This window comes from Melanotaenia boesemani, chromosome 7 (assembly GCF_017639745.1).
Source record: "Melanotaenia boesemani isolate fMelBoe1 chromosome 7, fMelBoe1.pri, whole genome shotgun sequence".
Taxonomy (NCBI): domain Eukaryota; kingdom Metazoa; phylum Chordata; class Actinopteri; order Atheriniformes; family Melanotaeniidae; genus Melanotaenia; species Melanotaenia boesemani.
In genome coordinates, this window is record NC_055688.1 from 14,819,810 (window position 1) to 14,834,137 (window position 14,328).

The 14,328-nt window shown below is 38.6% G+C and overlaps 1 protein-coding gene across 5 annotated transcripts in view; it reads left to right on the forward strand.

The window, feature by feature from the left end:
- Positions 1-14,328, forward strand: part of si:dkey-237h12.3 (teneurin-3) — a 150,807-nt gene that overhangs the window by 57,184 nt on the left and 79,295 nt on the right. For all 5 annotated transcript variants that reach the window (XM_041991187.1, XM_041991188.1, XM_041991189.1 and 2 more), the window contains exon 4: positions 6,702-6,927. In XM_041991187.1, coding sequence (XP_041847121.1) covers positions 6,702-6,927 — 226 coding nt within the window. The remainder of the gene's footprint in view (positions 1-6,701; positions 6,928-14,328) is intronic.

Consider the following 14,328-nt stretch of genomic DNA (forward strand, 5'->3'; position numbering starts at 1 on the left):
CTGTCAGTCTAATAAATTGTACTCTCTCTCTCTCTCTCTCTCTCTCTCTCTCTCTCTCTCTCTCTCTCTCTCTCTCTATATATATATATATATATATATATATATATATATATATATATATATATATATATATATATATATATATATATATATGCCTGAATAGTAAACACCAGGTTATATGTCAGACTTATTGTTCTGTTTTTATTTGAGTTGTTTTTAGATCCAGATTTATGTCCTGGGCTGATTTTGCCTTTTCCTTTAAAGCTTCAGCACTCTGAAACAGCCTCCGTCTTGTTCTTAAAAACTCAACTGAAAACATCTTTTCTCCCAATTTAGGGTCATTCATTTCTGTTTATTACCATTTCTTTGAGGATAATCTAGCTTTCTTTTAACAACTTGATTAAATGTCCAAATAAGTTTATATTATTTGTTTAATTTAGTAATTTTGTTTTTCTTAAATTTGGAATTTATGCAATATTTTTCTTTGTTTTATACTGTCTTCCTTAGTTACAGCTTTGAGTCTTATTGGATCAAGTTTCTACATTTTATTGCTCAAAAATACATGATTTTGCTCATTATATGCATTGTTGCAAAACTTAAGCTCTTCTGGAAAATGTGCATAAATAACACCAAACACATAGCTAATTAACATATCTCTAACACATTCTGCTTACACCAAAACCAAAACATGCTCTTCATGAATAAAATGGCTAGAAAGATGCTCAGTCGAACTCTGCGATGCAACACAAAGCTAAGGCTAAGTCCCTGCACTGCGCAGATGAATAAATCCTAATGTTTCTCTGTCATGGTTGTCATGTAGCCTGCTAATCTTTCTCATGTGTTTATGTTTGTGTTCATGCACTAAGCTGTTGTATTATGCCTAATTTCTTCAGCTTCTCTTTTCTACTGCCTATCAGCACTTTCTATGGTAACATAATGAGCGTTCAACTGTGGTGGCAGAAGGTTTGCGGGTAGATAGTGGGTGAGTGTGTGAGGAGAAATGTTGCAGCACGGAGGACTGAAGGTGCTGGATTTGGTCCTGGTTTCAGAAGCACCATATACATTGTAACCAAAGAATGAAATATAAATTCAAGAGAAAACACGGTGATGCATGTGTTGCTATTGTTTACCTGCAGAAATTGTGCTGCCTGCCCCAAAGCTAGAACCTTTAGCATTTTATCTTAATGTGAATGTGATCTAGATAAACAAGAAAGCCAAAGCTGTCCATGCATGAATAAATACAACTAAGTGTTTTGTCAGAAGTCTAATTGTCAAAGCGGCTTTTGAGATGGAGTGTAATTGCTATGTAATCGGAGAGCTGACAGAAAGAACTGCTAAGCAGTCATCATCTGTATGATGATCTGCCATCTGTAGCAATATCTGGTTGGAGGGGGTGGACAAACAGTGACGTGAAGTGGCTTATATTCACAGTGCAGCTTCAGCTTTCCAGATATCTTTACAAATCATAAATTTTAAATTATTAGCAGTCAGGAATTTGCTTCAATGAATTCCTTTATGGGTGTGTAGGATGACATGATGTACGGTTAAATGAAATGTCCCTTTATGTAATGCAATGATTATGTAATTCGTGAAATGTTGGATACATCCTGATTCCTCAGCTCAGAAATAACTTAAAAGAAATGTCTGTCTTTGATCAGACAAAAAGTCAGAAGAAGAGTGGGCAGGGCTGCGAGAGCAGTGAGGATTCTTCTTTGGCAGGAAATATGATGGAATTCACGCAGCAACTTTTTTTTCTTTTACTTTTTTCTCAAAACCCCCAAGTTGCCAAACCTCTCTGCAGAATCAATCCCCAAAACGCACCTAGGGCAAGGTTGTTCTAATGGTCCCAAATTCCACTAGGTACAGCACCCCCTCCACCTTCAGGGCTTCTCAGTTAGAAGCTGCTGTCTCTTTCAACTAAATAATACTGGGACTGCCTTCAAGAAGGTTCCAAGTCTTTGATGAGGTGAAAACCCAAATCTAGTAACCAATGAGAATAAATTTAATGATTTGACATATATAAACATCCTACTTGCTCCAAATGTCATGTTTTATCATGCCATTATTCATTTTATTTAAAACTCAACTGGGATGTTGACAGATGTCTCTCTTTTTCACCAGATTGTTTTCTGAAACTCAAACTTCTCAAAGTGAAGTTGCATTTTTTCCCCATGTTTTTAATGCATTCTTTTGTAAAAGTATAAATATCATGAGCTTTAATTGAAAAAAAAGCTGATATCTCTAAGTTCTGTGATATGTTTTGATTGAATTCTTGTGATGCACACATACAGTAATTTTCTTATTGGTGAAGGGCAAGCCAGTCAAAGCAAATGCCCTTTCAATTCCATTAGCAGTTGCATCAGTCTCTTAATGGAGAGTAAAATGGCACAAGACCTTTTGCAGTACTTACACAATGAATATGAAAAGACTTTCACAGAGCTTGCCAAGCTTTAGTGAGTGCAAAACGGCTTTTAATTGTGTTCCAGCTCCATGTTGGAACATTATGCGCAGTATTCAAGGCTTGTCAATTCTATCATCAAAAAAAGATCTGTTCAAAGGAGAAATCTTATTGTCCCAAACATCCCTGTATCTAGAATCTAGAATCCAAGAAATTGACAACTCTGAATTATTTTATGTTGTGTCATGCCCAAAAAAACAAACAAACAAAGAAAAAAAACAAACAAAAAAATGCTTTCACATCCTCTTAGTGGACATTGTCAGTTTACTAGGGCAGCTTTGTACACTTTTGTCTCATAAATGCACTATAATAAATCAGCGTCAAGATCACAGACATCTAAAATCAGAGTATTAAAGCAAATTAAAGCAGCACTAATTTGTAGGTGGTGCTCATATAAAAAAATGCAGAGGCTTCATAAACCCACATTTGATAGGTTGTGCAAGCATCATTAAGATGGGAATGAGTCTGTCATTTCAGTGCAGGCATGCAGTATTAATCACTAAGGTCCTTTTTTAAAGCATGTTGCTGATGGAGATGATGACAAGCTGATGTTGAGGAATTATGCAAAGGAGGCATCCGTCTTGATCTGATTTCAAAGCAAAGCCCCATAAACCACACAGCTGTTTCATCTGTCTTCGTAGTCACAGAGTTTGCACATTAAAGGCCGGCTTAATTCTCTCTGTCTTGATAGAAAACAATGCCAGGCTTTCTTCAAGCTTATATCTTGTTTTCTTTTTGCTTTTTTCAAAGCACAGTCAAACATTCAGTTTGCTTTCCAGTGGCTAATGTAAATCAAAAGCCCATATTTTATTACAATTTGCCCTGGTGGTTTTCAAACCGCCAACTCTTGCAGTGAAGTACACAGAGAATAAGCACTGCTTGTGCCATATTTTGCCCTTTGAGCTACCTGGAATCATATTGAGGTTCTCACTTATAGGTTTTCATCATAGAGGGACCCTGTCCTGAGTGTAAAACTGTTTGTCAGAAATTGGATTCAAACCCACACCTCAAATTGGAGGCCAGAAAGCACAGCGCCTCACATCACTCAGACACACTGACACCTACCGTGTGCAGGGAAATTGAGTACAAGGAAAAAATACATGGTGTTATGACCTACAGTTAAAAAAAATGGCCACCACACTCTCAAACCTCTCAACAAATGACCTGAATTGAAACTGAAGTGTGGAAGCATTGAATTAAAAAAAATACAATTAAAATGTTGACTTTAATTTTAGATTTTAAGATTTTGAAGTATCTTTTGAAAAAATTAGATGTGATCTTGACTGCACAAAGATTAAGGCGATGATAAAAACCCCATGAACTGAGAAAAGTGTTTGCATAATTAATCACTGAAAGTCCTCAAAAAGTCAGATGTCAGATCTTAACACTTAAAAGGGCAAAACTTGGTGTTCAGTTGCAGCTCAGAGGATGAAGTGATGATCTAAGGAGCATTATGATATTGTATTTGTAAGCTGAAGGGCAAGAGGGAAAACATTTTTGTATCAGTTCTTAAAACTGTTTCTTCTCGTTTAGAGTGATGTGATAAATCCAGTCTAGTTATTTGTATTGGGATGAAACAATCGATATGAGGTTTGTACACGTTTGCAAATGTCAGACAGTCGCTTCTTTAGGTTGGATCTTTCTAGGTTGCAGATCAATGAAAAGTGGCAAAGCAGCCCTGTTACAGATTGTAAAGCAGTGCATACAGTCGCATTAATTCCTTCAAGTGAGGGTTTATGCTTCTTTACTTTATTGTTGGGCATACACATTTAGATTTAGTGCATGCTGGATCCCTTTCTTTGGAAGGTTTTAGCTTATGGTGATGTGCTCTCACTTCCAAAACTGTTTATTTCACGTTACACTCCGTCATACCTTTTAAGATCTCAATTGCGTTAGGCTTTTAGATGATACTAAAAACGGTTCACACTATTCCCATCAACCATAACACTCCTGCACAACATACTGTATATTTTATGGGTCTGAAGTTAGCCTGTGCTGCATTTTCAAGCTCTCAGGGCAGCAGTGAGCTAAACAAGGGCAACCAAGATGGTGAGATCAATATGTAGACACAAAGATGAATGGATTCAGATTTGTTCAATATCTGTCATGTATCTTTATTTGTAATGCATAATGGGAAAGTAGGTTGTTTTCAGAGATGGCCATCTCATAGATAGGTGGAAAAATATGAGAGAAAACAGAAAACTAAACAGCAGTTTTTTGTTGGTTTTAAAAAAAAATAAAAAAAGACAAAGAAGCAGAAACATTCTGCTTGTTATAATGTTAGGAAATGCCCGTGTTTAATCCCCTTACCTGCATGTCTTCTGCCCATTCATCGACATCTTGCCGTTACATTAGTTCAGGCTGATTATATGGCAAATGCAACAACTGGAATATGAAGTGAAGCCCATCGATGCTGCAGGCTCTAACAGTGGAAGACGGCCCAGAGGTGAAGTGAGACCAGCCAGCGTTGGTAGATAAGTCGTCTTATTATCAGCCTACTAAGCACTTTTCTGACGGGGCTCACAGTTTCGCCCAGGAGATGAGTGGATGTCTTATATTCGTTATCACTAAGTCATGGCACTCTTACATTTTTCAAATGCCAGCGCCTGCAACTGATGTCTGGTAATTCATGCTTAATTTAGAAATCAGGACTGGCTTTGAACATGGTGGCGTGGGGTGATGAGGGGATCATGTTTGATTGGGTTTGATAAAACTCTAATCACAGTCCACAAAAAAGAAAAAAAAAACAACCTTCATCTGCATGTGATGATTTTGCTTTTATGGACTTTATGGCTACATGCTGTTGGTGTGTAATTGCAGTCAGGAAGTAATTAATCCTAGATTGGCCTTCTGCACTAGCACTGTGAATTCTTGTTAGTCTTGATTTTGCCTATTTGCTCTGTACCCACCTGTCCATTTGTCTGTTAGCAGATGAAACAGGACCTGTAAAATGTATTTTATATATATAGATATATATATATATATCTATATATATAGATATATCCATGCATATATCCATGCAGCTTTATCACGAAGATCAGTATCCTTGTGCAATACTCACAGCAGATTTATTCTTAATAATGATTCATATTACAGAATTCCTTATAGAAAATTTTTCATGCATTCCTACATTTAACATAATAGGAAAGTTTTCAGACGTACTAATAGGCTTCATGTACAGTAGCCTGAAGGTTTTTACCACAAAGCAGTGAAAATGATTACCTTGCTCTGAATGGCAGTCATGTTTCCTCCGAGCAGTGTGGAACCAAACGGCTCATTTGCCTGCATTGAACAGCTCGTTTTATGCATAGAAGGGCACACTGAAAAGTGGAAGCAACACGCACAAGGACCCAAACTGCATGGTTGTTAATGGATCCTATTCAAAACATTGGCTTGTGTCCTTTCAGCGAGCTGTGTTGTGTGCATAGAGCAGATTTTGGTCAGCAAAGGTTAAATCATGCATTGCCCTCCAGTGTGTATATAAATGCTTTAAATATGAATCCCTCTAAGGCTTTATAAAAATGTGTGCTGTCAGTGCAAAAACAACAGAACGTTCTGACGAACACAGGTCCTAGCTTTCTCAATATTTTCCGAGCCTCTATAAGGCAAGAAAGATGATACCCATTTGGAGCTCATTGGAGCAAATCAGAATTGTCAGCACTGTGGGTTTTTACCTTTTAAACAGGGAAGATGGATAGATAATCACCACATGCCATTCTGGGGGCCAATTACACAGCTTTGTGTGAAATTGGAAAACCTGTTCTCTCAGAGCTCTAATGGATGTTCTGGTCATTAGTTATTTGAGAGTGTTCTCTGGCTGTAATCAAACATGAAACATTGCGTTAAGCGCCCATAAAAGAACAGCTGCCTCTTTAAGTGACCTTCTGTTTAAGAGAACCCAACTGTCAACCGTGTGGTGTTTTGTGACAATTATTATGTGTATAGCCATAAAAGGGAATACTATTCCCCCTTTTTTTGCAGTGGTTGCATCTCATTTTAATGTCTTGCTTTTGGTTGTATTTACTTTTCTGGGTCTCTTAAGTGGCTACATGCAGTCATTTCTTGCATATAAGGCAGCTGCATGTCTTACCCATCTGCTGTTTCCTCAGTCTTGTTTCTAGACTATAGGTGGAATTTTAATTAGCAAAACAAATAACTTTTCTCTTTTTTTCATTTCAGATTTAGGCATCATTAGTATTACTTCAGCTAATATTCTGGTGTCTCTCTTCCTGTTCCTCTCCAGGTGACCATCTGTCTAGTCAGCAGGTCCCACCTCCTCTCCCACCGGCCCCGCCCCCACACAAGCAGCACCCGTCCATCACATCCCTGAGCCGCAGCTCACTGGCCAATCAAAGGAGCCCGAGTCCCCCACCCACAGCCGGCCTGGCGGCTGACTTGCAGAGTACGGCGGAATGCGTCCAGCTGCAGGACAGCTGGGTCCTGGGCAGCAATGTGGCCCTGGAGAGCAGGTGAGTTGGAACATATATGTGGATATAATATATGTAAGTCAGGAAAATCCAGGTCCAGATGCCACATTTACTGAATCAGAAAGCAGATTGAGATAAATGAACAATTTGACTCACTGGGTTGTGAGTAAATTAGTACTTTTTTAGTCTGTCTTGTGCAAATATGAATTATAACCTTTATATTTTGTGACTCCAGTACAACTCAGATTATTTCAATGATCCACACAGACCTCTAGGTAAGTTCTGTATGGAAGGAAGGATGCTGAGGATGGGGAATTCTTGATGGGTCATGGTTTCATTCTTCCTGTACACAAAAATGTTGCTTTTGACCAACTTGAGTGAAGGAAAGCATGAGAAAATTGATGAATAAATAAATAAATAAAACGCACCACTAATTCTGTGGAACTGATGATTTTATTAATGTTTTACTGTCACTCTTCCAAATATGAGGGGGTAATAAAATGATAATTCACTTGAGGATTTAAAATATTTATAGATTTATAGCTTATTTTCAGGAGCCTTTTAACCTCTTTTCAACTATAAGGTCACCAGTGACCCAATTAACCTACTTCAGAGGGACGAGCTGCCACTCCTCAAGATATAAATATTTAAACTATTGTCAATCTGGAGATGTTTCACATGGTTGGATCATCTGAACTCTCCATGAATCTGCCATTCAGCTCATTTTATGAAGACAACAAGCCCAAATTTGAATCCTTTCAGACTTCTATCCGACGACTTCAACTAAAGATAAAACGTCCTTTGACATCGGCTCCATTTTGTCTTGTTTCCTGTAGTGTGTTGTTTGAAATGCAGCATTTGTTCACGACTGTTATCACCAACTTGCTCATTCATGCTTCTAGCATGAATCATTTTCCAAAAGTGTTATGCATGCTCACTTAGCTGCATATGAACCAAGACATTTCAATGAGTAGCAATTTATCCTTTTAAGCGCCAGAATGTAGGCAGTGTAATCAGCAGTTAAAAAGAACATCTTGCAGGCAAAACTGATGACCAGCAATGTTTGACATGATAGTTAAAGGTTTAGTCATCAAAGTACTGGCTGCATTTATTCCACTGTCACAGTTCTAAATAAAAAAACGTTGGCAGCATTTGAGCTTTTGGGAACATTTTTGGTGACACAGAAACCACCAGGAGGCTCTCATCAGGGTACACACAGAGATCTGAGAAAAGTAAGTGGAGATTTATATTTGTATTTGACCAATTATTTATATTCAACAACCATCTTTAAGCTGATGTGAGATACCCATAAATTGGGTTGTGTTTGAGCTCCATGGCAACTACAAGAGACAATGCTACAGTATCTTTCAAATGAAATATTATCCATGCATTTTGGCTTCCAGTTCTTTTGGATATGCCAAATAGGCAGAAAAAAAGAGAAATCATTAAAAAAAAAGGGTGGACGCTTCCAGTAACTCGGCTGTGGAACACAGTGGGAGTTGAAAAGAATAACACTTTTCTTTCTAGCTGATGATTTTATTAATGTTTTAGTGTCACTCCTCCAAACAGGAGGGGGTAATAAAATGATAATTCACTCTGGGATTTAAAATATTTAAAGATGGCTTATTTTTAAGCCAATTTTAAGGACCACCTCTCATCAGGTTAAACTATTACACCACAAATTGGGCATGACATAATGTGGCTCCTGCTGAGTTTGATTAATGACCACAATGTTCCCTGATTTTTCTGCTTTTTGTAATCACCTACACTTAAAGGCTGATTACTACACATAAGACAAGCCCGTGGCGAGAAGGAGACTTTGTGATTAGAGTAAAGTGTGTGAATATCAGAGAGCTTGGCAGTTAAAATCAAAAAGGCCATAACTTAACAAGAAACTTGGTAAGCGGATTTCGTGTTACATCAAAATTTTGCTGTGCAAGATATGACTTAGTCATAGAGTCCCAGCCAAATTTTGTTCCTGCAATATCAGTTACATCTTTCTTAATCAGCAAGCTCAAAATATCTTGGCTAATGAAGCACGGTACATCTCACTCTGACTCAGGAGTGGCCTCAAGTAGATAACTGTATTCCAGTCTGACATTTCCCTGGCACGTTGTACCCTCTCTGAGGGCTGGATGAATATAAACTTCAAATTTTGGGTGTAGTAGTATGAAGAAACAACCTCTCGACTGATCTGAATCAGCCTGGATATGTGGTGACAATTTCACTTTCGCAAGAAGAAGCAGTGATTGAATACTAACCGTGCAGTGACCTTGAGCTGTCTTAGCCATATCGACAAAACAATATGTACACACCTATCATCAGCCAAGGCATAAATCACCATCACCACAGTGGACTCTAAATCAAGTGCTTGTCAGTGGGTGGGAAGAGCAGGGCCAAAAGGGAAGACCCGGTTCAGAACATAATTACAGATGTCAAGAACCACTGGGTTGGGAAATGTAAACAGAAGCTCAAGAATGTATTCATTAGGATCCCCTCAGGGGGTTTTGGGGGTGGCACAGTCCAGGCACAGCATATGTGGGATGGAGATAGCCTCAGGTACCATGGGGATGTGAATCTCATTTGGGTCCTCAACAGTGACATGGACTTTATTTGTCATGCAGCACAGTGGACGTGGTCATATGTGCAGGTGGTAAATTATTCAGTACAAGGCATTTGATTAAAATATGTAAAAAAAAAAATAAAAATCTCAGAATAACTCACAATGTTACGATCTTGCTTACTATATGCCCTGTAATATGACGACCTCTACGGAAATAAAGTACTCATTTGACGGCTTTAACTACTTTAACAGCAATTAGCAGACATGAAATATGTGTGTGTAACCTCCCATGGAAGAGTTGGTCTTCAAAGCACGAGTGTGCTAATTTGACTCTGTACCAACTAGCTTTTAGTGAATTGCTGCGGTCTGTAACTACTGATCACTGTCATATGGTGACTGAATAAAGTCTGCTGATCCCACTGTGATAATTTTGTTAAAGCTGTTTGATTTCATTTCATCTGCTCTTAACACACACACACACACACACACAAAAAAAAGTCTCTACAAAAAGTCAAATGAAGCTAAAATGGACCTGTTTCAGTTTGGGCTCAGCTGTAATTTGTTGGAAAAGAATAAATCCAAATATGAACTTTTTACTTCTTTGAAATTATTGTACTTGAGCTCTTGTTCTGCTTCATGCTGACCACTTAGTATAAGGGGCTCAATTAGCTGGCTTCAGAACCATGATTCTGCTTGCCAACCATTGCTTTTCTCAAGCGTTAAGAAGACATTCCTGTGTGAAAAGTGTGAGGTACTTTTAATAAACCCCACAGGTTTTACTTATTCACCACTTGGCTTCACTGAAATAGTTTTTTTTTGTGCGTGCGTGTGTGTGTGTTTGATATTTTCAATTAGAAATATTCCATTGAATTCTATTGTATAATGATGTGCCATGTCTCTCCCTTGTGAGACCAGTGCACATATGGGGTAATTATTCTTGAACAGTACTTAATCCTTTGTTTAAAATAGGTTATACCAATGGGAGGGAATCTTGTATTTTTGATTCCTTTATGGTAGATATATGAGCTCTATAGTGTATGTTCTCCAGTGAATAAAGTAAGACATGCATCTGTTCTCGTATTTGAATGTCCTTTTGTGCCCACTTCAACATTTTCTGCACTTAGATTCAATAAAATTCAAAAACAGTACTCATTTTGAAATTTCAGAACCAGTCTTTTCAAGGCCTTCCTTGCTACATTTTGCTGTTATAAATGTGCTGTCAATCCTCATTGGATTCATGTGTCAAGGGAGTCCTTCGGTGAAATGAAATTATGTCTCAGCTCTAAAATCATCACGCACCACAGTGTCCCACAGACAGTTCATTTTCCTGATAGAAAATGTGCTAGAATTGTTCTCAAGGGTGAGAAAGAATGGGAGCAGTAATTCAAGTAGGATTTTGGCCACGTATGTGTGTGTATATACTGTATGTGTGGAGATGTTTGTGTTGTGTGCACATGTAAATCATGAGTTGGTCACGCTCCACATCTGAGGGGTGGAGGGATTGAACTTTTTTAGTGTGTGTGAGTGTGTGTTCCAGCCACTGCGCCATGATTGCACCAGGACTGATTAGTCATGTGTGAGAGACCAGCCAACTAGCCTTTTGGAACAGAGCAGAGCTTGCAGTGTTTGCTGGTTACCTGCCAAAACGGATGGTGGTGTAGACAAAGTAGTAATCCTCAAGATGTATTTTTTCTCTTTTTCTCATGTGTTTCCCTTTTCCTTATTTGTTTTGCCAACATCTTTAGTGCCAAGCACACATTTTGGTGATGATTTTAGACTTCTGCAATATTTTCCTTTTATGTTGGTGTGTAAACTGTTGCCGCTGATGGCAACACACCACGCATCTTTTCCAGATGTTTTTTTTTCCCCCCCTGCAGATATAAATGTTTTATTGAAAAACTGATGCAATGGGAAAAGTTATTATATGTTACGGTTTTAACCAGCTTGCAGTGAAACATGTGCACCTCAATTGTCTATCAGGATTATGCTACTTTCATTGTCTCAGAGCTACAATCCTAAGATCATTGCATAATATGTACAAAAGAGCTAAGCTCTTCTTCTGTCAAATATAATCAAACTCGTTAAATACGATAAACCCCACGTGCAAACAATCAGAGCACTCTGTAGGAGCGACTCAAGATGGCACCATGCTGATTTCTTTGGGCGGGATGACACTGAAACACATTCATATGGTGCCAAGCTAGCTGCACCAGAATAGCACCTGCTAGCAGACCCCCTGCTGACGGGGCAGGTGGTGCTCTGATGGGGCGATCACAATGGCAGTGCAGCAAGTGTGAAAACAAGTCACTGCAATGTCAAGCCACATCTGTTTCTTTTTCTTCCCATTTTTTCATTCCATATTCAAAGCAGCCTGATTATCCCAACTCTCACCTTGAAATGCTAACGCTAACACAGAACTGCGGCTAATAGGCAGATTAAATATTCGGAGGCTTTCAAATCTCATTGTTTCTTGTGTGTTTTCTCACCCCTACAGCTGGAGCATTAGCCCACATCCACCCACTCACTGTTTAGTCCTTTGTCCTCTGTGAGCATGTTTTCAAATGTCATCATGATGACAAGCAATGTTGTGAGAGCAGAGAAGACCAGGCTGCTTTTGTGTTACAGACTCCTCAATGGGACAGACAAGCGTGCACATCAACACGCTGCAATCTCACCAACACACAGGCATTCATTTGCTCTCGATCACTCTCACACGCTCTTGATTGTCTCTTTTCTGTCTCCCTTTCTCACACTCCCAACACACCACTGGCTGGATTAGCATAGTAATGTGCACACTGGCTGTAATCAATTACAGCCGATCATCAAGTGTCTATAGCAGCAGACATTTACACTGGTCTGCTGTTTGTTAATCATGTCCAACAGCATTTCATCTTTAGACTCCTTTAGTCTGCTCTTTATAAGAAAAAATAGGGGTGGGCTGGTAACATTAAAACCATTAGCACTAAAAATGCACTTAAAATGACTCTAAATGCAAAGCGCAATAAATGTCCATGGTAGGGATTTGTTACAGAGATGCTGGTACACAGACAATTTCAGCTTTACCCTACCCCGGTGAAAAATGTTAAAACACATACTGGACGATACCAGATTTTACATTTTCCAGCCACTTCCAACATGTAATATTCCTGGCAAGTTTGTATGCACACGTGTTGCTCAGGCAGTAATAGAAAAAAGGCCCATTTTTTTACGTGCCATTTTTCACTTATTTGCCTAAAAGACATCAACTTAATACCTGCTCTGTTTTCAGTGCAACATGTGTAGCACGACAGTATTGCACTACAAATTTGCTCATGGTGTTTTAGGTTTGGGGTTTTTTGACTTCAAGGCCATGAAAAGGTAATATATTCATAGCATTGCTTAAATAAAAGTCCACAAAGATTTCCCTGCATTTGTTTACAGGCAACGCAGTTTCCAGATAATCTCCCCAACCTGCAATGGGTATTCACCTTCCTCAAATAGAGTACATAACTCCTCTGCTGGCATCCACATCCCTTTCTGTCTACCTCATCAGATTGCATCCACTTGCTGTTAACTCCCAGATAGCGGTGTCTATTTGCCTGTGTGTCTGACTACACGTCTGCCGTCTTCAACATTGTGCAAGTTTTGACCTCAATTCACACCCACCTGCATATTACCCAGTCTTATTTCTGCAACTACAGTACACATTGTTCCAGCCTCAGGAATGTGAACTTTTCCATGTTTTTTTTTTCACATGTCTGGTGCATTGTCACTCCAACAGCAAGGTATCGTGACCTTTAAATGGAATCCCTGTCTGATCATGGCAGCAGGTGTCAGTCGGGGCATTAAGGAGCTAGACCGATCCAAATCTGACATTTGTTCTTTTAGCCGAGAATTGATCAGAAGAGGTTTTACCTCAGAGATATCCTCACAGGAGACTCTGAGCATCTGAAATATCAGCAGCAGCATGGAAATATGAGCAATAATTTATGGTAAATTTTATGTTTTTCTCTCAGTTTGCATCTGCAAAAACAGTTGTCTGTTAATATATTATTTTCTTCAGCATAGCAGGAAGCAGATTTTGATGGTGAAAAATAAATAAAAAATTTTAGCTGCATTCACAGTTTCCCCCAAAACAGGTTACCCATCATAAAACCAGCAAATTTCCTATTAGGAAGTGTTGGATTTTCAATCTACAAGTGCTCAGCTTCAGATTTTCCGCTCAATTTGCCGTCTTCAAACCCCTTAACATAGAATCACAGCCTTTACTAAACTTACATAGACACTTCACAGATGCTGCACAAATAATTTATGAGCAAACAGTAGTTTATCGGTTTATTAACAACGGATTCATTGCATCCTCTACACAACACAGTGAAGAAACAACAGCATGTGTGTGAGCCTTTGTCAAGTGTAATGCAAGACAGAAAGTTAACAGAGACCTTTTCTGCCTTCTGGAACAAGGCACTATCTTCTTCTGATTAATTTTGTTGTTTGTATTAAAAAATAAAAACACCCTACTCCAACATTGCAATTTCTCTTTGGGATTATTAAGTATTTTTTCATTTTCATTTAATCTTTATTAGTGTATTTGAATTAGCAGTTACCATGGAAACCTCTGCTCTTGGGATCTATTTAGTACGTAAAACACATCTTGTATTAAGCCTTGTTTAAAAGTTTTAAAGGAGAGGAAGTAGAAGATGTAGGGAGGCATACTAACCTGTCATGGTCTCATCTATTTCTTCTGTTTAAAATAGTGCAGATATAAGTGTGGTTTTAACTCTTCGCTGTTGTATCTTTTTTGGAGAATGCAGATATTTGTTTTGATGGTTTCAGCGGTTGTTTGAAACACCTTGACCTCACCTTCTAGAGTTTAAGTGGCACTTTTAAGCCACCTCACT